Consider the following 26,115-nt stretch of genomic DNA (forward strand, 5'->3'; position numbering starts at 1 on the left):
ACATTACGCCTGTACTGTATTTACCTTTATATACATATATACATACATATATACCTATACTGGCTCACCTGCACTGGCTTCCTGTGCACTTAAGATGTGACTTTAAGGTTTTACTACTTACGTATAAAATACTACACGGTCTAGCTCCATCCTATCTTGCCGATTGTGTTGTACCATATGTCCCGGCAAGAAATCTGCCTTCAAAAGACTCCGGCTTATTAGTGATTCCTAGAGCCCAAAAAAAGTCTGTGGGCTATAGAGCGTTTTCCGTTCGGGCTCCAGTACTCTGGAATGCCCTCCCGGTAAAAGTCCGAGATGCTACCTCAGCAGAAGCATTTAAGTCTCCCCTTGAAACTCATCTGTATACTCTAGCCTTTAAATAGACCTCCTTTTTAGACCAGTTGATCTGCCGTTTCTTTTCTTTTTCCTCCTATGTCCCACTCTCCCTTGTGGAGGGGGTCCGGTCCGATCCGGTGGCCATGTACTGCTCGCCTGTGTATCGGCTGGGGCGGTATAGCTCGGTTGGTAGAGCAGCCGTGTCAGCAACTTGAGGGTTGCAGGTTCGATTCCCGCTTCCGCCATCCTAGTCACTGCCGTTGTGTCCTTGGGCAAGACACTTTACCCACCTGCTCCCAGTGCCACCCACACTGGTTTAAATGTAACTTAGATATTGGGTTTCACTATGTAAAGCGCTTTGAGTCACTAGAGAAAAAGCGCTATATAAATATAATTCACTAATTCACTTCACTTCACATCTCTGCGCTGCTGATTCGCCTCCGCTTGGGATGGTTTCCTGCTGGCTCCGCTGTGAACGGGACTCTCACTGCTGTGTTGGATCCGCTTTGGACTTGACTCTTGCGACTGTGTTGGATCCAATTTGGATTGAACTCTCACAGTATCATGTTAGACCCGCTCGACATCCATTGCTTTCCTCCTCTCCAAGGTTCTCATAGTCATCATTGTCACCGACGTCCCACTGGGTGTGAGTTTTCCTTGCCCTTATGTGGGCCTACCGAGGATGTCGTAGTGGTTTGTGCAGCCCTTTGAGACACTAGTGATTTAGGGCTGTATAAGTAAACATTGATTGATTGATTGATTGATTGATATTGGTTTTATATTTATTTTTGTTTTTGTTTTTATTCCGTCATTGGTGGAGCATAGTATTGTTTTTAATATTGTTTTTAACATGTCTGTGCAGCACTTTGGAAACGTTCTTGTTGTTTAAAGCAGTGGTCCCCAACCACCGGGCCGTGGCCCGATTGGTACCGGGCCGCAGAAGAAGTTTTTATATATAAAAAAAAAAATAATAAAAAAATTAAAAAATAAATAAATAAATACATTTTTTTTAATTAAATCAACATAAAAAACACAATATACACTTACAATTAGTGCACCAACCACAAAAACCTCCCTTTTTCATGACAAAAACGTCCCTTTTTCATGACAAAGAAGGAAAAAAAAAAAAAAAAAAGGACCCCTGGGCCGCGGGACAAATTATTAAGCGTTGACCGGTCCGCGGAAAAAAAAAGGTTGGGGACAACTGGTTTAAAGGCCTACTGAAAGCCACTACTAGCGACCACGCAGTCTGATAGTTTATATATCAATGATGAAATATTAACATTGCAACACATGCCAATACGGCCGCTTTAGTTTACTAAATTACAATTTTAAATTTCCCGGGAGTTTCGTCTTGGAAACGTCGTGTAATGATGACGTGTACGCAGGACGTCACGCGTTTTTTAGGAAGTATGAGCGCTGCACACACACACAGCTAAAAGTCGTCTGCTTTAACGGCATAATTACACAGTATTTTGGACATCTGTGTTGCTGAATCTTTTGCAATTTGTTCAATTAATAATGGAGACGTCAAAGTAGAAAGATGGAGTTGGGAAGCTTTAGCCTTTAGACACACAAACACACGGTGATTCCTTGTTTAAAATTCCCGGAGCTGAAACTTTACTATGGATCGGAGCGCGGCCAACCGAATGTCAACCAGCAGGTTTCGGTGAGAAAATTGTGGTTAAAAAGTCGCCACTTACCGGATATCAGCTGAGCTTGTGTCGTCCGTACAGCTGCCGTCGACTTCCCTGAGACATGGCGTCAACACCCGTGGACACACCCCTCCGACTATCAGGTACTATTAAACTCACTAAAACACTAGCAACACAATAGAAAGATAAGGGATTCCCCAGAATTATCCTAGTAAATGTGTTTAAAAACATTTTTTTTTCTAGTTTGTCGCTATCAATATCATCAAACACGAATCTTTCATCCTGGTGCAAATTAGCGGGGAAATTGTCGTTTTCTCGGTCCGAATAACTGTTTTTGTTGGAGACTCCCATTAAAATCAATGTGAATATGTGAGGAGTCCTCAACATGTGACGCCGTCGTCTGCGACTTCCGGTAAAGATGAGGCTTTACCGGCATAGCTCGGTTGGTAGAGCGGCCGTGCCAGCAACTTGAGGGTTGCAGGTCACGTTTTCGTCTACCGTAAAGCAGTTTGTCTGCCGTAAACAGCAATGTTGTGACAGGACAATACTGCCATCTACTGGGCATGCATATGTGACAATAACATCTACGGCTTTTAGAGCAGTGGTTCTCAACCTTCTTTCAGAGATGCACCCCCTGTGAATAGCTCGGTTGGTAGAGTGGCCGTGCCAGCAACTTGAGGGTTGCAGGTTCGATTCCCGCTTGTGCCATCCTAGTCACTGCCGTTGTGTCCTTGGGCAAGACACTTTACCCACCTGCTCCCAGTGCCACCCACACTGGTTTAAATGTAACTTAGATATTGGGTTTCACTATGTAAAAGCGCTTTGAGTCACTTGAGAAAAGCGCTATATAAATATAATTCACTTCACTTTTTCAGGAAGTACCAAAAGTTGCGAATTTTATCGTGGATGTTCTCTACTAAATCCTTTCAGCAAAAATATGGCAATATCGCAAAATGATCAAGTATGACACATAGAATGGACCTGCTATCCCCGTTTAAATAAGAAAATCTCATTTAAGTAGGCCTTTAAATGTGTTACATAAATAAAGTGGATTGGATTGGATTGGATTCAAACAATGTCTCGTACAAATCAGTAGTTTTATTCTTTTATTTTTGTGCTAACGAATGCAAACCAGTGCATGTTTATCATGTAACTGTTGCATATTTTATCCTTTGTGTTTTGTTTTCATTTCCCTCTATTAATGTCATTGCAGTCACCTGCGGTTCCCCTCTTTGACTGCGGGGGGCGCTGCACCAATAAAGAATAAGCTCATTGCGCGCGCAGGTTTGGACCTCCTGACTACCCGTAGGCGTTCTCACGCCAAATTTCTTCCCTCTACAACCCCCTCACCCCCCATTTACTTTGATTGATTGATTGATTGATTGATTTAAACTTTTATTAGTAGATTGCACAGTTCAGAACATATTCCGTACAATTGACCACTAAATGGTACACCCGAATAAGTTTTTCAACTTGTTTAATTCATGGGGGGGTCATGATTAATACAGATGTTTTGTTAACGCTATATCCTGAAAATACAACGCTATATTATAAAAATACAGACGTTTTGTTAACGCTATATTATAAAAAAAAAATATGAAAAAAACAATTTACAAACACTATCGATGGGATGACGTAAGAGGAAACGTGACCCCGGAACTAAATGTGTCATCTCATAGCTTGTGTTTGTAAATTGTTTTTTGAATTTAATTTTTTTATAATATAGCGTTAACAAAACGTCTGTATTTTTATGATATAGCGTTATATTTTTATAATATAGCGTTAACAAAATGTCTGTATTAATCATGACGCCGGAAGTAAATAGGGGGGGGGAAGGTTTTTGCAGGGGGAAAGAAATTTGGCGTCAATGACATTCACCTTTCCACAAAACTTCTAGACGCGTCCAACATGTCACTCAGCTTTTTATTCAAGACTTTAACCAAAGATCTGGCGAAGGTGAGCCGGGTGTTGATGTCAAATGTGTTCATGTTAGCCAATTGTCAAGGAAATGTTGTATTTGTTTCCGCCACTTCCAGTGTACCGACCTCGGCTAAATATCTTACTATTTTTTATCCCCGCTTCGATATTTCTAGATAAATGTCACCTTTTTATGTGACTTTGTTGTATTAAAGTGTTTTTTTTTTGGCGTTTTAAACTAATATTTGTAACATTACGTCATCACCTTCAGGTCGGCAGCCAGCACGCGCACGCGTTTCACACCGGAAGTTATCTTCTGACAGTCGACAAGAATCTCCTCGTCAAACTGCGGAAAAGATCCGGCTACACTTTTATCAACTGCAAGAAGGCTTTGGAGAAGTTCCACAACGACATAACGCAGGTACATATTCTATTTACATCATACTTGCCAACCTTCAGACCTCCGATTTCGGGAGGTGGGGGGTGGGAGGCGTGGTTAAGAGGGGAGGAGTATATTTACAGCTATCCATCCATCCATATCTACCGCTTATTCCCTTTTGGGGTCGCGGGGGGCGCTGGCGCCTATCTCAGCTACAATTGGGCGGAATGCGGGGTACACCCTGGACAAGTCGCTACGTCATCGCAGTATGTGTAGAAATCTTTATTTATAATCGAATCACTTGTTTCTTTTTCAACAAGTTCTTAGTTATTTTTATATCCATCCATTTTCTACCGCTTATTTCTTTTGGGGTCGCGCGGGGCGCTGGTGCCTATTTCAGCCACAATCTGGCGGAAGGCGGCGTGCACCCTGGACAAGTCGCCACGTCATCGCAGTATGTGTAGAAATCTTTATTTATAATCGAATCACTTGTTTCTTTTTCAACAAGTTTTTAGTTATTTTTATATCCATCCATCCATCCATTTCTACCGCTTATTCCTTTTGGGGTTGCGGGGGGCACTGGTGCCTATTTCAGCCACAATCGGGCGGAAGGCGGAGTGCACCCTGGACAAGTCGCCACGTCATCGCAGCATGTGTAGAAATCTTTATTTATAATCGAATCACTTGTTTCTTTTTCAACAAGTTTTTTGTTATCTTTATATCCATCCATTTTCTACCGCTTATTCCCTTTTGGGGTCGCGGGAGGCGCTGGCGCCTATCTCAGCTACAATTGGGTGGAAGGCGGGGTACACCCTGGACAAGTTGCCACGTCATCGCAGTATGTGTAGAAATCTTTATTTATAATCAAATCACTTGTTTCTTTTTCAACAAGTTTTTAGTTATCGATATATCCATCCATCCATCCATTTTCTACCGCTTATTCCCTTTTGGGGTCGCGGGGGGTGCTGGCGCCTATCTCAGCTACAATTGGGCGGAAGGCGGGGTACACCCTGGACAAGTTGCAACGTCATTGCAGTATGTGTAGAAATCTTTATTTATAATCGAATCACTTGTTTCTTTTTCAACAAGTTTTTAGTTATTTTTATATCCATCCATCCATCCATTTCCTACCGCTTATTCCTTTTGGGGTCGCAGGGGGCGCTGGCGCCTATCTCAGCTACAATTGGGCGGAAGGCGGCGTACACCCTGGACAAGTCGCCACGTCATCGCAGTATGTGTAGAAATCTTTATTTATAATCGAATCACTTGTTTCTTTTTCAACAAGTTTTTAGTTATCTTTATATCCATCCATTTTCTACCGCTTATTCCCTTTTGGGGTCGCGGGAGGCGCTGGCGCCTATCTCAGCTACAATTGGGCGGAAGGCTGGGTACACCCTGGACAAGTTGCCACGTCATCGCAGTATGTGTAGAAATCTTTATTTATAATCAAATCACTTGTTTTTTTTTCAACAAGTTTTTAGTTATCTATATATCCATCCATCCATCCATTTTCTACCGCTTATTCCCTTTTGGGGTCGCGGGGGGCGCTGGCGCCTATCTCAGCTACAATTCGGCGGAATGCGGGGTACACCCTGGACAAGTCGCTACGTCATCGCAGTATGTGTAGAAATCTTTATTTATAATCGAATCACTTGTTTCTTTTTCAACAAGTTCTTAGTTATTTTTATATCCATCCATTTTCTACCGCTTATTTCTTTTGGGGTCGCGCGGGGCGCTGGTGCCTATTTCAGCCACAATCTGGCGGAAGGCGGCGTGCACCCTGGACAAGTCGCCACGTCATCGCAGTATGTGTAGAAATCTTTATTTATAATCGAATCACTTGTTTCTTTTTCAACAAGTTTTTAGTTATTTTTATATCCATCCATCCATCCATTTTCTACCGCTTATTCCTTTTGGGATTGCGGGGGGCACTGGTGCCTATTTCAGCCACAATCGGGCGGAAGGCGGAGTGCACCCTGGACAAGTCGCTACGTCATCGCAGTATGTGTAGAAATCTTTATTTATAATCGAATCACTTGTTTCTTTTTCAACAAGTTTTTAGTTATCTTTATATCCATCCATTATCTACCGCTTATTCCCTTTTGGGGTCGCGGGAGGCGCTGGCGCCTATCTCAGCTACAATTGGGTGGAAGGCGGGGTACACCCTGGACAAGTTGCCACGTCATCGCAGTATGTGTAGAAATCTTTATTTATAATCAAATCACTTGTTTCTTTTTCAACAAGTTTTTAGTTATCCATATATTCCATCCATCCATCCATTTTCTACCGCTTATTCCCTTTTGGGGTCGCGGGGGGTGCTGGCGCCTATCTCAGCTACAATTGGGCGGAAGGCGGGGTACACCCTGGACAAGTTGCAACGTCATCGCAGTATGTGTAGAAATCTTTATTTATAATCGAATCACTTGTTTCTTTTTCAACAAGTTTTTAGTTATTTTTATATCCATCCATCCATCCATTTTCTACCGCTTATTCCTTTTGGGGTCGCAGGGGGCGCTGGCGCCTATCTCAGCTACAATTGGGCGGAAGGCGGCGTACACCCTGGACAAGTCGCCACGTCATCGCAGTATGTGTAGAAATCTTTATTTATAATCGAATCACTTGTTTCTTTTTCAACAAGTTTTTAGTTATCTTTATATCCATCCATTTTCTACCGCTTATTCGCTTTTGGGGTCGCGAGAGGCGCTGGCGCCTATCTCAGCTACAATTGGGCGGAAGGCTGGGTACACCCTGGACAAGTTGCCACGTCCTCGCAGTATGTGTAGAAATCTTTATTTATAATCAAATCACTTGTTTCTTTTTCAACAAGTTTTTAGTTATCTATATATCCATCCATCCATCAATTTCTACCGCTTATTCCCTTTTGGGGTCGCGGGGGGTGCTGGCGCCTATCTCAGCTACAATTGGGCGGAAGGCGGCGTACACCCTGGACAAGTCGCCACGTCATCACAGTACGTGTAGAAATCTTTATTTATAATCGAATCACTTGTTTCTTTTTCAACAAGTTTTTAGTTATCTTTATATCCATCCATCCATTTTTCTACCGCTTATTCCCTTTTGGGGTCGCTGGTGCCTATTTCAGCCACAATCGGGCGGGAGGCGAAGTGCACCCTGGACAAGTCGCCACGTCATCGCAGTATGTGTAGAAATCTTTATTTATAATCGAATCACTTGTTTCTTTTTCAACAAGTTTTTAGTTATTTTTATATCCTTCCATCCATTTTCTACCGCTTATTCCCTTTTGGGGTCGCTGGTGCCTATTTCAGCCATAATCGGGCGGAAGGCGGAGTACACTCTGGACAAATCGCCACGTCATCGCAGTATGTGTAGAAATCTTTATCTATAATCGAATCACTTGTTTCTTTTTCAACAACTTTTTAGTTATTTTTATATCCATCCATCCATTTTCTACCGCTTATTCCCTTTTGGGGGTGCGGGGGGCGCTGGTGCCTATTTCAGCCACAATCGGACGGAAGGCGGGGTACACCCTGGACAAGTCGCCACGTCATCGCAGTATATGTAGAAATCTTTATTTATAATCGAATCACTTGTTTCTTTTTCAACAAGAGTTTAGTTATTTTTATATCTTTTTTCCAAATAGTTCAAGAAAGACCACTACAAATGAGAAATATTTTGCACTGTTATACAATTTAATAAATCTCTTTTTTTTTCAACCAAAAATGCTTTGCTTTGATTAGGGGGTACTTGAAGTAAAAACATTTTCACAGGGGGTACATCTCTGAAAATAGGTTGAGAACCTCTGCTCTAAAAGCCGTAGATGTTATTGTTACATATGCATGCCCAGTAGATGGCAGTATTGTCCTGTCACAACATTGCTGTTTACGGCAGACGAACTGCTTCACGGTAGACGAAAACGTGACTGCTGTTGTTGTGTGTTGTTGCCGCGCTGGGAGGACGTTAATGAAACTGCCAAACAATAAGCCCACATAAGAAACCAAGAACTCGCCCTCGATCATTCTACAGTTAAAACGTCATTGGGCAGGCACTCTGTTTATATTGTGGGAAAGCGGACATTAAAACAGGTTGTCGACACGTCACTCGGGTCCGCATGGAGCTGGAGGGGGCGCGGCCTCCAGCTCCGCCTGAATTTCGGGAGAAAATTTGTCCCGGGAGGTTTTCGGGAGAGGCGCTGAGTTTCGGGAGTCTCCCGGAAAATCCGGGAGGGTTGGCAAGTATGATTTACACACAGCTTCTTGACGCCGGGGGTGCAGTGATGCATTCTGGGTGCTCGAACCAGGCGGAGGCGTGGCTTAACCAGCAGGCCCAGGAGGAAGGATGGAGCAGAGCCAACAAGCTGGAGGGCCGCAAAGCCAAAGAGGGTCTCATCGGGCTCTTTGTGCGGGACAAAGCCGCCGTCATGGTGGAGGTATGATGTCTTTTTTCTCATGTGATCATTTGTGTGTGTCGTCTTGTATTCCTACCCTTCTTGAGACGCCGACGAGGAAAAGTAGCTTCCATATGAGGAGGTGTGAACAAGTGAGGACATAAATCATGGTCCCAATAACATTGCATCTATTAGAGAATGTCTCATTTGCTCCCTGGTGGTGAAATCTATCAAAATGAGGGTGGTCCCAAAATGGAGGGGTCTTTCAAATTGACTGTCTCCTTTGAAAGTGCTCCCCCTCTGGTCAACATACAAAATAGCAAGTGTGTGTAAAAAGTTGAAGTGCTCCCCCTCTGGCCAACATATGAAATAGCAAGTGTGTAAAACCTTGAAGTGCTCCCCCTCTGGCCAACATATGAAATAGCAAGTGTGTGTAAAAAGTTGAAGTGCTCCCCCTCTGGCCAACATATGAAATAAAAAGTGTGTGTAAAACGTTGAAGTGCTCCCCCTCTGGCCAACATATGAAATAGCAAGTGTGTGTAAAAATATGAAGTGCTGCCCCTCTGGTCAACATATGAAATAACAAGTGTGTGTAAAAATGTGAAGTACTCCCCCTCTGGCCAACATATGAAATAGCAAGTGTGTTTAAAAATTTTAAGTGCTCCCCCTCTGGTCAACATATGAAATAACAAGTGTGTGTAAAAATGTGAAGTGCTCCCCCTCTGGCTGACATATGAAATGGCAAATGTGTGTAAAAATTGAGGTGCTCCCCCTCTGGCCAACAAATGAAATAGCAAGTGTGTGTAAAATATGAAGTGCTCCCCCTCTGGTCAACATATGAAATAGCAAGTGTGTGTAAAAAGTTGAAGTGCTCCCCCTCTGGCAAACATATGAAATAGCAAGTGTGTGTAAAAGGTTGAAGTGCTCCCCCTCTGGCCAACATATGAAATAACAAATGTGTGTAAAAAGTTGAAGTGCTCCCCCTCTGTCCAACATATGAAATAACAAGTGTGTGTAAAAATCGAAGTGCCCCCCCTCTGGCCAACATATGAAATAGCAAGTGTGTGTAAAAAGTTAAAGTGCTGCCCCTCTGGCAAACATATGAAATAGCAAGTGTGTGTAAAAAGTTGAAGTGCTCCCCCCTGGCCAACATATGAAATAGCAAGTGTGTAAAACCTTGAAGTGCTCCCCCTCTGGCCAACATATGAAATAGCAAGTGTGTGTAAAAAGTTGAAGTGCTCCCCCTCTGGCCAACATATGAAATAGCAAGTGTGTAAAACCTTGAAGTGCTCCCCCTCTGGCCAACATATGAAATAGCAAGTGTGTGTAAAAAGTTGAAGTGCTCCCCCTCTGGCCAACATATGAAATAAAAAGTGTGTGTAAAACGTTGAAGTGCTCCCCCTCTGGCCAACATATGAAATAGCAAGTGTGTGTAAAAATATGAAGTGCTGCCCCTCTGGTCAACATATGAAATAACAAGTGTGTGTAAAAATGTGAAGTACTCCCCCTCTGGCCAACATATGAAATAGCAAGTGTGTTTAAAAATTTTAAGTGCTCCCCCTCTGGTCAACATATGAAATAACAAGTGTGTGTAAAAATGTGAAGTGCTCCCCCTCTGGCTAACATATGAAATGGCAAATGTGTGTAAAAATTGAGGCGCTCCCCCTCTGGCCAACAAATGAAATAGCAAGTGTGTGTAAAATATGAAGTGCTCCCCCTCTGGTCAACATATGAAATAGCAAGTGTGTGTAAAAAGTTGAAGTGCTCCCCCTCTGGCAAACATATGAAATAGCAGGTGTGTGTAAAAGGTTGAAGTGCTCCCCCTCTGGCCAACATATGAAATAACAAATGTGTGTAAAAAGTTGAAGTGCTCCCCCTCTGTCCAACATATGAAATAACAAGTGTGTGTAAAAATCGAAGTGCTCCCCCTCTGGCCAACATATGAAATAGCAAGTGTGTGTAAAAAGTTAAAGTGCTGCCCCTCTGGCAAACATATGAAATAGCAAGTGTGTGTAAAAAGTTGAAGTGCTCCCCCCCTGGCCAACATATGAAATAGCAAGTGTGTGTATAAATAGAAAGTGCTCCCGCTCTGGCCAACATATGAAATAGCAAGTGTGTGTAAAAATTGAAGTGCTCCCCCTCTGGCCAACATATGAAATAACAAGTGTGTGTAAAAATCGAAGTGCTCCCCCTCTGGCCAACATATGAAATAGCAAGTGTGTGACCTGCTCAGTGGCCTAGTGGTTAGAGTGTCCGCCCTGAGATCGGTAGGTTGGGAGTTCAAACCCCGGCCAAGTCATACTATAAAAAAATGGGACCCATTATTTCCCTGCTTGACACTCAGCATCAAGGGTTTGAATTGGGGGTTAAATCACCAAAAATTATTCCCGGGTGCTGCCACCGCTGCTGCTCACTGCTCCCCTCACCTCCCAGGAGGTGTTCAAGGGTGATGGGTCAAATGCAGAGAATAAATTTGCCACACCTAGTGTGTGTGTGACAATCATTGGTACTTTAATAACTTGAAGTAAATAATGAAGATTAAAATATGAATTACAAACAAAAAAATGCAAATAATAATTAACTAAAAGCAGTCTTTTTCTCACGTGTCAACTTCTTTCTTATAAAATTGGGAATAATTTTTCATATTCCTTGTGTTTCTGTAATATGGCAATATTTTCTCAAACATTATTACTTTTTAATGTAAAATTATTACTTTTTAATTCAAAATGGTGGCATTTGTCATAAAATTCTGACTTTTATCACAATATTGCCAATTTTTTGTTGCTCTTGTAAAAAGTGACATTCTTTGAGTAAAATGATGACTTTTTTCATAACTTTGCCAGGTATAATTCCGATTATTATTATTATAATATTGCCAAAATCTTGAAGTTTTCTTGTAAAATTGTGGCTTTGGTCGAGCAAAAGTACGACTTTTCACAAAATTGCCAACATTTTAAGCTTTTCTTGGAAAATTGTGACAATTATTGAATAAAATTCCAAATTTTATTATAATATTGGACACATTTTAAGTTTTTCTTGTAAAATCTTGACTTGCGTTAAGTAAAATTACGACTTTTATTATCATACTGCCAACATTCTACGTTTTTCTTGTGAAATTGAGACCTTTTTCATGTGAAATTCCAACTCATTTTTCACAACAAGCTTTTTTTATATTTACATAGTATGTATAAATTATTAATGTTGTAAATACAAATCTTTATATATCTAGAAAGGGTGGTCCTAAAGAGGGAGGCATTTTTCGGAGGTCTCAAGAAGGTAGTAACAAATACAATTTTGTGTGTGTGTGTGTGTGTGTGTGTGTGTGTGTGTGGAAGAGCAGGTCAACTGTGAGACGGACTTTGTGGCTCGCAATGACAAGTTCCAGCAGCTGGTGAAGGATGTGGCCGTCTCCGCCATGGCTTACCACCAAAATAAAAGCCCGGCAGGATACGTCAAGGTAAGACCGCCGAGTAATGAGCTTGTTGCCATGGCAACCGGCCTGACTCAGAACCGCCGTCGTTTTTAGTGACATGTGACACGAGGTGGCCGACATCGGCTGATTTAATAGCAAATAAACGCTTTTCACCGTGACAAATAGTGTAAGTTCTATAATAAAGTGTCACATTTGAACTGCCATGCAAGTGTAAAAAGAAGTTAAGCGCTGGTCATATGAATAAAATCTCGACAGCGACACAAGTGTCGCTATAAGAAATAACGGAAACACAAATGATCTGTTCCAGAGTCAAACTCACCATCACAAAGTGTACAGGAAATGTTTCTTACCGTAATTTTCAGACTATAAGTCGCAGTTTTTTTCATAGTTTGGCCGGGGGTGCGACTTATACTCAGGAGCGACTTATGTGTGAAATTATTAACACATTACCGTAAAATATCAAATGATATTTATCTAATTCGCGGAAGAGACGAAGAAAATGTCAGCAATCGTCACACACACATCAACCAATAAGAATTCGGCAGGGAAGGGTCATGGCAGAAGTGCATTATGGGTCATGGAATGCTAACTGCTATATTAGGGGTCGGGAACCTCTTTGGCTGAGAGAGCCACGAAAGCCAAATATTTCAAAATGTATTTCCGTGAGAGCCATATCATGTTTTTTAACACTGAATACAACTAAATGCGTGCATTTTTAAGTAAGACCAACATTTTTAGAGTATAATAAGTCTCTTATTCTTTTTAATAACATTGTTATTCTGAAGCTAACCAATAATAGATAAAATGTCATGTCTGTTGATCATGTTTTTGTTTGGCCATGTGATGTTTGTCCTTTGTACTCTTTAAGTTCCTGTTCTTTTCCACTCCCTTGTCTGGTTTCCTTGGTTACTCATTTTGTCCACCTGTCTCTGTTAGACAAAACGCCCGCTCACCTGCTTCCCGAGCACTAATCAGAGGCAGTATTTAAGCTCGTCTTTGCCAGTCAGTCGCCCTGTGCTGACTTGTTTCATGCCTTGCCATAGTTTCGTACCTCATGCCATGCCAAGTAAGTTTCGTTTGATTTCTGTTCTTAGTCTGTTTATGCGTTAGCTTTGTTCTTTAGCCCCAAGTTGTGCCTCCACTGTGAGCGATTTTTGTTTGTAGATTTTTCTGCCTTCCTGGGAGAACGACCCCACAGCAAGTTGCAACCCCCCCCCTAGTCCTTCACTCTCAGTTTCCTCATCCATGAATCTTTCATCCTCGCTCAAAAATTGGAGAAATAGTCGCTTTCTCGGTCTGAGTCGCTCTCGCTGCTGGTGGCCATGATTACAAACACTGTTCAGATGTGAGGAGCTCCACAACCCGTGACGTCACGCGCACATCGTCTGCTACTTCCGGTACAGGCAAGGCTTTTTTATTAGCAACCAAAAGTTGCGAACTTTATCGTGGATGTTCTCTACTAAATCCTTTCAGCAAAAATATGGCAATGTCGCGAAATGATCGAGTATGACACATAGGATGGAGCTGCTATCCCCGTTTGAATAAGAACATCTCATTTCAGTAGGCCTTTAAATGAAACGACAAGCAATAAGCACAACACACTTCAACAACAAGAGTTTCCAACTTTTAGTTGTAACAGAACGTTCAGGTTTATGGTGGTACTAAATTGCAATTTTAAATTTTGCCCGGAAGTATCATGCTAAAACGTCGCGGTATGATGACGCGTGACATCTCGCATTGTAGAGGACATTTTGTTTCAGCACCGTTCACAGTGATAAGTCGTCTCAATTCATCGCATAATTCCACAGTATTCTGGACATCTCTGTCGCTGAATCTTTTGCAATTTGTTCAATGAATAATGGAGACGTCAAAGAAGAAAGCTGTTGGTGGCAAGCAGTGTATTGCGGCCGCCTTTAGCAACACAAACACAGTCGGTGTTTCCTTGTTTACATTCCCGAAAGATGACGGTGAAGCTTTACTATGGAACAGAGCGGTCAAGCGAACATGGTTCCCCACCACATGTCAACCGGCTGGTTTTGGTGAGAAAATGGTGGTAATAAGTTGGCTCTTACCGTAGACATTAGTGGAGAGCTTGCGTCGTTTCTCGTGCACCTGTCAAAGAGGCAGGTGCAGACTCTCTTGCCTCCACCGACTGGCCGCCCCTGAACGTGAGATGCTTCCTCCGTGGAGGAGGGGAAGAAAAATCTCAGCCCGGCCCCAATGGCTGCCTTCTCTTCGCCTCGTCGAGAAACGTGGCTTACCTCAGAAACACTGGCGGTCACCACACCCCTCCGACTTTCACTAAAACACTAGTAACACAATAAGGAGATAATGGATTTTCCAGAATTATCCTAGTAAATTTGTCTAATAACATCTGAATCGCTCTGCCGTCTAGTGTTTTTTTCTTCCCCCTAGTCCTTCACTCTCACTTTCCTCATCCATGAATCTTTCATCCTCTCTCAAAAAAATTGAGAAATAGTTGCTTTCTTGGTCTGAGTCGCTCTAGCTGCTGGTGGCCATGATTGTAAAGAATGTTCAGATGTGAGGAGCTCCACAACCCGTGACGTCACGCGCTGATCATCACATCTGGATGATTCCAATCCCAACTCTATTATTAGTTCCCAACCAGTTGTGTTTATTGGAAGCCAGCGAGGAGCTATATTTATGGTTGTAAAGCACAGGAAGTAACTTACCTGAGGGGGCGTGGCCACGGGATGAAGTTGACCTACGGGAAACATTGTGTGACTTCTCTGCATGCACCTTGTAGGATTTAACATCATAATATTGTGAGGAAATGATCTAGTACAGGGGTGTCCAAACTTTTTCCACAGAGGGCCGCACATGGAAAAATTTAAGAATGCAAGGGCCATTTTGATATTTTTCATTTTCTTAAACCATTACAAAGTATATGGATTTTTTTTTAACCCTTAGTCACTAAAATGTTAAAAATAAGTCAAATTATTGTTATTTTTTATTTAATGCTTACAGTAAATCTCTATATCAACTTGAGGTTGATATTAAGTAAAACAAATAATGTTTTGTGCCTTTTCTGTCAAAGACAACTTTGTTTTTTATAGTAAAACTGAAATATGCAGTGTTTAGATAGATAGATAGTACTTTATTGTTTCCTTCAGGAGAGTTCCTTTATTTAGCAATTAAAGCCCTCAAAGATCAATAATGCAGGACACCGTTGATTTTAATTATTTAATATATTTGAGTAATCACAGTGAAAAGTTAAATAAAACCTACTAAATATATTTGAGATCCGAAAGGTTCCCCACTCATAAAGTGATGCATTTTTATTATATTATTATTTTTTTTACTTTTAACACTTAAATTTCAAGATCAACTTCTGATATATCTGTCGATTTTAAGTTTGAACTATTATTTTGTTTGTTTTATGCGCTTTTGTCAAAACTTTGATGTTTTTATATGGCAACCACACAACATATGCAATGTTTTTTCCACATAAAACGTTTTAAAGTGATATTTTTTAAGTAATAATTCATTATAACATAGATTTTTTTTTTTTGAGCAATGGGGAAAAAAAGGAAAATAAAGACAAAAGGGAAAACAAACTGCCTGCATGGCAGCTTTGTGTCAACATTGCCACATTTTCCTCATTAGATTTCACCTTTTTTTTAAAAATGTTTTTAAAATTTTTGCAATACTATCAATTTTGCAGGATGTGTGGCGGGCTGGTAAACAATTAGCTGCGGGCCACACTTTGGACACCCCTGATCTAGTAGAAGTTGAGTGCTACACGACACGGGACATAGAACTGTCTCAAAGGTGTTGGGAGATGAGAATAATAGTAAAATATAATTTTCACTATTGTAGGAAATGTGGTTGTCATTTTCTACATGTTCTTTCAGTGTGGCAGAACTTTGTGCTGATAGAAATGTTTCCTCTTTTTTCCCCTCAATTGTGTTCTTTTTTTGTCTCTTTCCATCAATTCTATTCCATTTTCTCAATTTCCCCCCTTTTTTTATATTCCCCTAAATCAGGGGTAGGGAACCTATGGCTCTCGAGCTACGGACTACGGGAGACCGGGCTTTCTGCTCCCAGTCTGTGGAACACTCTTCCTGGCCACCTGAGGGCACCTCAGACTGTGGATGCTTTTAAAAAAGGCTTAAAAACCCATTTAAAAAAAAAAAAAGCTTATTTATAGACATGCATGCTGGTTCTAGTTTTATATTTTATTTATTTTTATTATCTTTCTATCATTATTATTATTATTACTATTTTTTTACACTGTGGCACTTGGAGGTTGTTTGCTCAACATAAAGTGCTTTTTTTTTTTTACAGATAAAAAATCTATTATTATTATTACTAAGTGACTCGTTTGATGACTGCATCTGGCTCTCAGATAAATATGAGCTGACATTGCTCAACATGATAAGTAATGAATAATTCCGTTGGTAATCAGTGTTAAAAATGACATTCAGAATTTAAACATCCACATGCATTTAATCCCCGAATCCATTTTCTTCCGCACCTGTTCATTAATGGTAAGAAGTATTTGATTTATTATTGGTTAACTTCAGAATAAAAATCCAATTAAAAAGAATAAAAGACTTATTATACTCAAAAAATGTTGGTCTTATAAGTGTTATAAAATATTGTACGCCTCTCACGGAAATACATTTTAAAATATTTGGCTTGCATGGCTCTCTTAGCCAAAAAGGTTCCCGACCCCTGCCCGGAATGTTTCACTTTTTTTCTTGAAATTTTCACTTGATTTACTTCCTCTCAATTTTACAAATGTTTTCCTTAATTAACCTCTTTTTTTTTTTTAATCAACATTTTCCTCTTTTCCCCTCAATAATCCTATTTCTCAATGTTCCTCGTTTTTTTCTTGTCTTTTTTTCCTGAATTTTGCACTTTCCCCCTCAGTTTCCCTCTTTCTCCCTTAATCTTTTTTCAATTGTCCTTTTTTTCCATCAATTTTCTTCATTTTTCCTATTTTTTCAATTCCTCACATTTTCCCTCAATTTTCCTCTTTTTTTTAACCTAAATGTTCATCTTTTCCGCTTAATTTCCCCTCAATGATCCATTTTATCAATGTTCCTCTTTTTTTTTTAATTTTTCACTTTCCCCCTCAGTTTTCTTTTTTCTCAATTTCCCACTGTTTTCCCCTAAATTGTCCTCTTTTTTTTCAAGGTACCCTTCATTTTCTTTCTCCTCAATTTTCCTCCTTCTCCCTTAATCTTTTTTCAATTGTCCTTTTTTTCTAAATTTTCTTAATTTTTCCTATTTTTCAGTTTCTCACATTTTCCCTCAATTTTCCTCTTTTTTTTTTTTAAATCTAAATGTTCCTCTTTTTTTAATCTAAATGTTCCTCTTTTCCCCTTAATTTCCCCTCAATGGTCCTAATTTTTTTTTAAATTTTGCAATTTTCTTCTCAGTTTTCTTTTTTCTTAATTTCCCATTGTTTTCCACTAAATTGTCCTTTTCTTCAAGGTACCCTTCATTTTCTTTTTCCCCCTCAATTGTCCTCTTTCCCCCTTAATCTTTTTTCAATTGTCCTTTTTTTTCTCAATTTTCTTCATTTTTCCTATTTTTCACATTTTTCCTCAATTTTCCTCCTTTTTTAAATCTAAATGTTCCTCTTTTCCCCTTAATTTCCCCTCAATTATCCTTTTTGTCAATGTTCCTCATTTTTTTTATTCAGCACTTTCCCCCTCAGTTTTCTTTTTTCTCAATTTTCCACGGTTTTTCCCCAAATTGTCCTCTTTTTTTTTCAAGATACCCTTCATTTTCTTTTTCCCCTCAATTTTCCTCCTTCCCCCTTAATTTTTTTTTCAATTGTTCTTTTTTTTCAAAATTTTCTTAATTTTTCCTTTTTTTCAATTTCTTACATTTTCCCTCAATTTTCCTCTTTTTTAAAATCTCAATGTTCCTATTTTTCCTCCTCAATTTTCCTCTTTCTCCGTTAATCTTTTTTCAATTGTCCTTTTTTTCTCAATGTTCTTAATTTTTCCTATTTTTCAATTTCTCACTTTTTCCCTCAATTTTCCTTTTTTTCAATTCTAAATGTTCCTTCTTTCCCCTTAATTTCCCCTCAATGATCCATTTTCTCAATGTCCCTCTTTTTATTTTTATTTTGCACTTTCCACCTCAGTTTTATTTTTTCTCAATTTCCCACTGTTTTCCTTAAATTGTCCTTTTTTTAAGGTACTCTTAATTTTCTTTTTTTAAGGTACTCTTCATTTTCTTTCCCCCCCTCAATTTTCCTCTTTCTCCCTTAATCTTTTTTCAATGATCCTTTTTTTTCTCAATTATCTTAATTTTTACTATTTTTTCAATTTCTCACATTTTCCCTCAATTCTCCTCTTTTTTTAAAAAATGTATTTCATCAATTTTTTCCTGTCCCCCCTTAAACATTCCTGCACGTTAATCAACTATAAAGTGTCCTTTCCTGTTTTGCAAGTGTAAAAAAAAAAGAGTAATCACTCTTAAAAACAACAAAACTATCCAAAATAACTTCCTTTCTTTCTTGGGGCGGCATAACTCGGTTTGTAGAGTGGCTGTACCAGCAACTTGAGGGTTCCAGGTTCGATTCCCGCTTCCGCGATCCTAGTCACTGCCGTTGTGTCCTTGGGCAAGACACTTTACCCACCTGCTCCCAGTGTCACCCACACTGGTTTAAATGTAACTTAGATATTGGGTGTCACTATGTAAAGTGCTCTGAGTCACTAGAGAAAAGCGCTATATAAATATAATTCACTTCGCATGTAGTATGCCATCATCTTCCTTACTCATGGCGGTTGAATACATAAAAATAAACACAAGTTTTAGTCTCCTCCGATTACTTTGCTATTTTTCTAGTAGCTGCCTGACCTTTGACCCTCCGTTTCAGAGCGTCATGGCCGCCGATCAGCTGAGCAAAGTCCGCGGGGCGGACGGAGCGAGCCTCGCCGACCAGGTGGCTTTAACCATCGGTCAGTATGGTCGGCCTCACACGTCCATGCCGCAAAGCGCCGAAGTAAAAATATCGTCTTCCGATCAGGTCGCCTGGGCGAGAACTTGTCGGTGAAGCGAGCCGTGACGGTGAGCGTCCCCGACGAGTGGCGCATCGGCTCCTACGTCCACGGCGGCGTGGCGGGCCAGACCGAGGTGGCCATGGGACGCTACGCCGCCCTGGTGGTCTTCCAGGGCGGCCAAGAGGGACAAGAGGAAAGCCTTGGCCGGCAACTGGGACGCCACATCGTGGGGGAGGCGCCCGCCTCGCTGGGCAACATGGACGACACGCCCGGCGGCGAGAGCGAGACGCGCCTTCTGCCGCAGACCTTCTTGGGCGACCCCGAAAGGACCGTGGCGCAGGTCCTCAAGGGCCAGCAGGCGCGGGTGCTGGACTTTGTCAGGTTTCAGTGCGGAGAGAGCGTCGGCGAAGAAGCAAAATCATGAAAGTAAGACATTTTTGGGGTTAAAGTCCATAAATTCAACGTTAGGATGAATGATTATGTACAGTTTGTCTTCTGGATGAAATAACTACTTACGACTGCCGCCTGAGGAAATGAACAACAATAAATGTTACAATGGGAAAGAGTACCAGAAAATTATTTTAAAATGAAAACAACTTGTTGAATGTCAGATTAAGAACAGGATTACTGTATTTCCTTGAATTGCCGCCGGGCATATGTATGCACCTGTCTTGAATTACTGCCGGGTCAAACTCTCTTCACAAAATAATTAGCGCAGGGGTCGGGAACCTTTTTGGCTGAGAGAGCCATGAAAGCCAAATATTTTAAAATATATTTCCGTGAGCGCCATATCATATTTTTCACACTGAATACAACTGTCAGGTTCAAACACTGATGACATTTATTAAACAGACCAGAAGCAAGGAATTAAACAGAGACTGGATTTAATTTAGCTCAATGTGGAGAAACCTTGCACAGTGTCGTCCCCACGCCCTGACCTTTTTTATTTGGACTTTTCCTGATTACAACAAAAAAATGCGTGCATCTCTTATTCTTTTGAATAATATTGTTATTCTGAAGCTAACCAATAATAGATAAAATTAGGGATGCACCGAAATGAAACTTTGTGGCCGAAGCCGAATAAAATTTAAACGCTTGGCCGAAGGCCGAATACCATCCATCCATTTTCTACCGCTTATTCCCTTTTGGGGTCGCGGGGGGTGCTGGCGCCTATCTCAGCTACAATCGGGCGGAAGGTGGGGTACACCCCGGACAAGTCGCCACCTCATCGCAGGGCCAACACAGATAGACAGACAACATTCACACACTAGGGACCATTTAGTGTTGCCAATCAACCTATCCCCAGGTGCATGTCTTTGGAAGTGGGAGGAAGCCGGAGTACCCGGAGGGAACCCACGCATTCACGGGGAGAACATGCAAACTACCAAATACCGAATAATGAATGCAGTTTTTCAAAATTTTTTAAATATTGCATAAATAGCCTAGAATAAATATTTACACATTTTTTTCAAATAAAGTAATTTTTAATTGAATATTGACATTTTTTTAATATTCCAGTAGCCTTTGCTTTTTAAAAAAAAAAGCACAAAGTTTTTCATTTATATTAGGCCTTCAAACAAAACATGCATTCCAAAAAAAAATAAAGTGCATTAAAGTGGATAAACCCACAACAAACGAATTATTGTCCTTTTGGCAAAAGTCTGCTTAGCCACAGTAGATATGCTAATAATGTAAACAGAAGGCTCAAGTAAATCTCAATTAAGTGTGTGCTTGTAACCTCATACACTTATACAGGTACACAACATATCCCAATGTCACTGCACGTTGGTTGATTGCGTCACCGCGTCAAAAAATTGCGTCACACGCCACTATTCGGCCTTGTTTTTAACTCACTCCACCGAAGGCCGAATGTGGCTTTTTTTGCCATATTCGGCCGAATATATTCGGTTACCGATTAATCGGTGCATCCCTAGATCAAATACTTTTGACCATTAATGCGACTTCTTGAACAGGTGCGGTAGAAACGGACGGATGGATTCAAATGCATGAGAATGTTTTATATTTTGAACGTTATTTTTAACACTGTGATTACCGGCCGAACTATTTTATTACTTATCGTGTTAAGCAACGTCAGCTAAGATTTATCTGAGAGCCATAGGTTCCCTACATTAAATAACATTAAATATGACACTTATTTAAACATAACTTCTAAACCACACATGAAACATGGCTAATAATGCCTGAAATAATGTATTTTGGGGAGTTTTACACGAAACATATGCTTTTTAGATCTTGCTAATGCAAAAAGTAGTTTTTATACTCAATATGACACTAATGTTCTTAGAATCCTGAGATAATGCAAAAAGCAGTAAAAATGTATTCAAACATGACTTCTAAACTACACATGAAAAATGGCTAATAATTTCTAGAAATATTTATCCTTAGGCCCTGCGATGAGGTGGCGACTTGTCCAGGGTGTACCCCGCCTTCCGCCCGATTGTAGCTGAGATAGGCGCCAGCGACCCCAAAAGAGAATAAGCGGTAGGAAATGGATGGATGGATGGATGACAGTTATTTAAACATAACTTCTAAACTACACATGAAACATGGCTAATAATGCCTGAAATAAAGTATTTTGGGGAGTTTTACACGAAACATATGCATTTTAGATCTTGCTAATGCAAAAAGTAGTTTTTATACTCAATATGACACTAATGTTCTTAGAATCCTGAGATAATGCAAAAAGCAAAAAAAATGTATTCAAACATGACTTCTAAACTACACATGAAAAATGGCTAATAATTTCCAGAAATATTTATCCTTAGGCCCTGCGATAAGGCGGCGACTTGTCCAGGGTGTACCCCGCCTTCCGCCCGATTGTAGCTGAATAGGCGCCCACGACCCCAAAAGGGAATAAGCGGTAGGAAATGGATGGATAGTTGTACTAGAACAAATATATTTTGTAAGGTTTGTAAAGCCAGAACTTAGTTTTTTTTTTATTCAATATAACAGTAGAACTGTCATACTAAATATGAAAGGTTTATAAACATAACTCCAAATTACACGTGCAAAATGTCTAATAATGCCTGAAGAAATGTATATTTGTGAGTTTTACTGGGAAAAAAAAACATTTAGTATGTTTTGAAAAAACAAAAAGTAATGTTTTACCCGATTTGACAGTAATTGACTTAGAATCCTGAGATAATGCGAAAAAAAGCAATAAAGATGTATCCCAAAATAATTCCTAATCCAAAAGTGCAAAATGTCCAAAAAATGCCTGTGATATTGAATCCATGTGAGTTTCACTAGAAACTGTTGTTTTTCTATGGTTTGCAAATACGAAAAATAGGTTTTACCCAATTTGACTGTATACTGCAACACTAAATATGACAGTTATTTAAACATAACTTTACCACCGGGTCAAACTCGTCACGTCACGAGTTGACACTTCCCCTGTCATCATTTTCAAAATGGAGGAGGCGGATTTCAATACCGGCAATTTGAAATCGCATAAAGGGAAGAAGATTAAGAGCTATTCAGTAGGATTTAAGGTCCAAGCTTACATCACACTCAAATTTTTACCGCATGCCTTTGGTAAGCGCAGGCGTTTTTTTGATTGATTGATACTTTTATAAGTAGATTGCACAGTACAGTACATATTCCGTACAATTGACCACTAAATGGTAACACCCCAATAAGTTTTTCACCTTGTTTAAGTCGGGGTCCACGTTAATCAATTCATGGTAAGTGAGAAGAGGTTTTAAATTAATTAGCGCCCCGGCGGCAATTCAAGGAAATACGGTATTTCTACAAAGCTGAACATATTTTATAAATTTCCTGTGAACTACAAACATAGTGCAAAAACAATTATTTCAAAAGAATGTTACGATACAAACAATTGATTCAAATTAATCAACGAAAAACAGTTTCCATATTAGGGTATATAATATACATCAGGGGTGTCCAAAGTGCGGCCCACAGGTCATTTTTTAACGGCCCCACGGCACATTGGAAAAATACTATTAAAAAAAAAAACATTAAAAGTGTGATAAAAGAGCCAACAGGTGAAATGTAACAATAAAATGTTGCAATGTTGATTCTAATAACACAAAGCTGCCATGCAGACTGTTTCTTTCTTTAAAAAATAATAATGAATCAAAATCAATGACATTTTGAATTATTGACCTAATCAAGGCTCCAATAACGTCACATTAAATATTCCACTTTGAGATATTCTTTAGGGAAAATGTTGCATATTTTGTGTTTGCTATGTAAAAAAGTAAGCTGTTATTTTAATTTGTTTTAAAAAGGGCCTAAAACAGGGGTAGGGAACCTATGGCTCGGGAGCCAGATGTGGCTCTTTTGATGACTGCATCTGGCTCTCAGATAAATCTGAGCTGACATTGCTTAACACGATAAATAATGAATATTTCCACTTGTAATCAAGAAGTTGCGTTAATGGTAAGAAGTTATTTATTTATTATTGGTTAGTGTGGGGCTTGCCCTCCTGGGGGTTCTGCAGACCACCAAGCACCGACATGAGAGCCTGTTTCAGGGTTATAATATTGTTTTATTTTTCAATAAGTCTCTCAGTTGCTTTCCAGCAATTGTCTTTTTCTCTTTCGTTCTCGCTCGCACCCTGGCTCCAGCCCCAACCCTGTCTCTCCTCCTGGCTGCTGCTTATAAACAGAGCGACAGGTGATTAGGTAACAAGGCCCAGGTGGGCCGTCTCCGCACCTGTCGCTTATTTCGAGGCCGGTCCTGGCATTGCTTCGCTGCAGGCCCGCAGGCCACGCCCCTTCCACTGTTAGCTTCAGAATAACAATGTTATTACAAAGAATAAGAGACTTATTATACTCTAGAAATGTTGGTCTTACTTAAAAATGCACGCGTTTAGTTGTGTTCAGTGTTGAAAAAAATATTATATGGCTCTTAGGGGAATATATTTTAAAATAGTTGGAGTCTGGGCTCTCTCAGCCAAAAAGGTTCCCGACCCCTGGCCTAAAACAAACAAACAAAAAACATAAACAACAATAAAACTTATAATCTAAAGTTGATCTGGAGGTTATTGTGTTAAAAGTAAACTGATAATAAAATGTATCATTTATTTTTTAACACTTTTGCCCTTTTGGATCCCCAATAATTGTCGTGTAATTTGTTTTTAAGTGTCATTGCTAAAAAAAATCAATAATAATGAATTAAAATCAATGTTATGAGTTATTGACCTTTTTAAGACTCCAGTTATTATATATATAGGCCCTGCGATGAGGTTGCGACTTGTCCAGGGTGTACCCCGCCTTCCGCCCGATTGTAGCTGAGATAGGCGCCAGCGCCCCCCGCGACCCCGTAAGGGAGAAAGCGGTAGAAAATTGATGGATGGATGGTTATTATATAATCTCAAATCTGTCAATATGACGTTATTAAAGATTTAAGTTGTATGCTCTTTTTGTCAAAGAAAAACATTTTTTATACATATATATATGAAAAAAAAAAATTAATATTTTCACCCAATACAATTTTGAAGTGGAATATAATCTCAAATATTCCACTTCAAAATTGTATTGGGTGAAAATATTACATTTTTTTTTTTCATATTCTTTTTTTTTTCTTTGACAAAAAGAGCATACAACTTAAATCTTTAATAAAATCATATTGACAGATAGAGCTAATGTTGATCTAAAGATTTAAAACTTGAATAAGAATAAAAATAATAATATTGAATAATGACACATTTTTTTTTTTTTTTTACCAAAACCCTTTAGGGTCCCGGGATCAAGCCTGAGTGGAGGCCTAAATGTATATTTTTTATACATATATTGGATAGTTTTTTTAAAATACATGACGCCCGCTAGCTTTGATTTTTCAGTGTGCGGCCCTCAGTGGAAAAAGTTTGGACACCCCTGATATAAACAATTGATTCAAATTAATAAACAAAAAAGTTGCCCTATTAGGGTATATAAAGTACGTGATTATTAATGTTCTCTAAGTCATACATCATCTGTATGTTTTATTTTTAAGATACTGGCCTTTAATTAGTGTCTGCAACCTGTGGTCCTCCAGCAGTGTGGTGCGTTCACTGACACTCTGGAAATATGGACTCTATGCGGACTATTATTGTTTGTATGCTACAACTTTACATGTCCCGTTCGCAGCTGTACTTGATAAAAAAATAAAAAAAACACAGAAAAATCAACAACGTGTGTTCAGTCAAACTGAAGAAACCGAAACAAAATGTTGCCTAAAACCAAAAGTATGACAAAAGTTTAATACTAACATAAACAAATACACAGTGTTTTTGCCACATTGTTTATTTGTTCTTTAACATGACTTATTTAAAACCTGAATCTCTTCAGCTTTTTTTTTTTTTTTTGTATTTTATTTTATTTTAAATACAAACTGCCACTAATGTGATGATTTCTTATTGAGGACATTCTGGATATCAACCGTTTTTCTTTCATAACCCGATGCAAAGAGCAGAGTGAAAAACACACAAAAGTTGACCAGACACGTATTTCTTTTCACAAAGTCCACACCACGAAACACGGATGTCGATAACTTGATATTCGTAGCTCAGGTGAGGCGTGAAAATACTGACAATGACATGTTTGACAGGATTATACTTCATGACCAGGGATGTAACGACATCAACGTTTCATGTTATGGTTGTTGGGGCCAAAATGACCACGGTTAATATGAGTGACAATATCTTTGAACCAGGTTTTATCAAAAAAATTATTGATAAAATACAAACCCCGTTTCCATTTGAGTTGGGAAATTGTGTTAGATGTAAATATAAACAGAATACAATGATTTGCAAATCCTTTTCAAGCCATATTCAGTTGAATATGCTACAAAGACAACATATTTGATGTTCAAACTCATAAACTTTTTTTTTTTTTTTTTTGCAAATAATCAACTTAGAATGTGCCTAAGTAGTTGGGAAAGGGCATGTTCACCACTGTGTTACATCACCTTTTCTTTTAACAACACTCAATAAACGTTTGGGAACTGAGAAAACTAATTGTTGAAGCTCTGAAAGTGGAATTCTTTCCCATTCTTGTTTGATGTAGCGCTTCAGTCGTTCA

The 26,115-nt window shown here is 39.6% G+C and overlaps 1 protein-coding gene across 1 annotated transcript; it reads left to right on the plus strand.

Annotated features, from left to right (window-relative positions):
- Window positions 1-3,788: 3,788 nt before the first annotated feature.
- On the plus strand, window positions 3,789-19,632 carry tsfm (Ts translation elongation factor, mitochondrial). Its single transcript, XM_061890518.1, has 6 exons — window positions 3,789-3,947; window positions 4,180-4,329; window positions 8,564-8,692; window positions 11,991-12,107; window positions 18,946-19,027; window positions 19,096-19,632. Exons 1-6 carry the CDS (start codon window positions 3,900-3,902, stop codon window positions 19,491-19,493), a joined length of 924 nt encoding a protein of 307 aa, XP_061746502.1. The 5' UTR covers window positions 3,789-3,899; the 3' UTR covers window positions 19,494-19,632.
- The last annotated feature ends 6,483 nt before the right edge of the window (window positions 19,633-26,115 follow it).

The sequence above is a fragment of the Nerophis ophidion genome, linkage group LG02 (genome assembly GCF_033978795.1).
Source record: "Nerophis ophidion isolate RoL-2023_Sa linkage group LG02, RoL_Noph_v1.0, whole genome shotgun sequence".
In the NCBI taxonomy this organism is placed as follows: domain Eukaryota; kingdom Metazoa; phylum Chordata; class Actinopteri; order Syngnathiformes; family Syngnathidae; genus Nerophis; species Nerophis ophidion.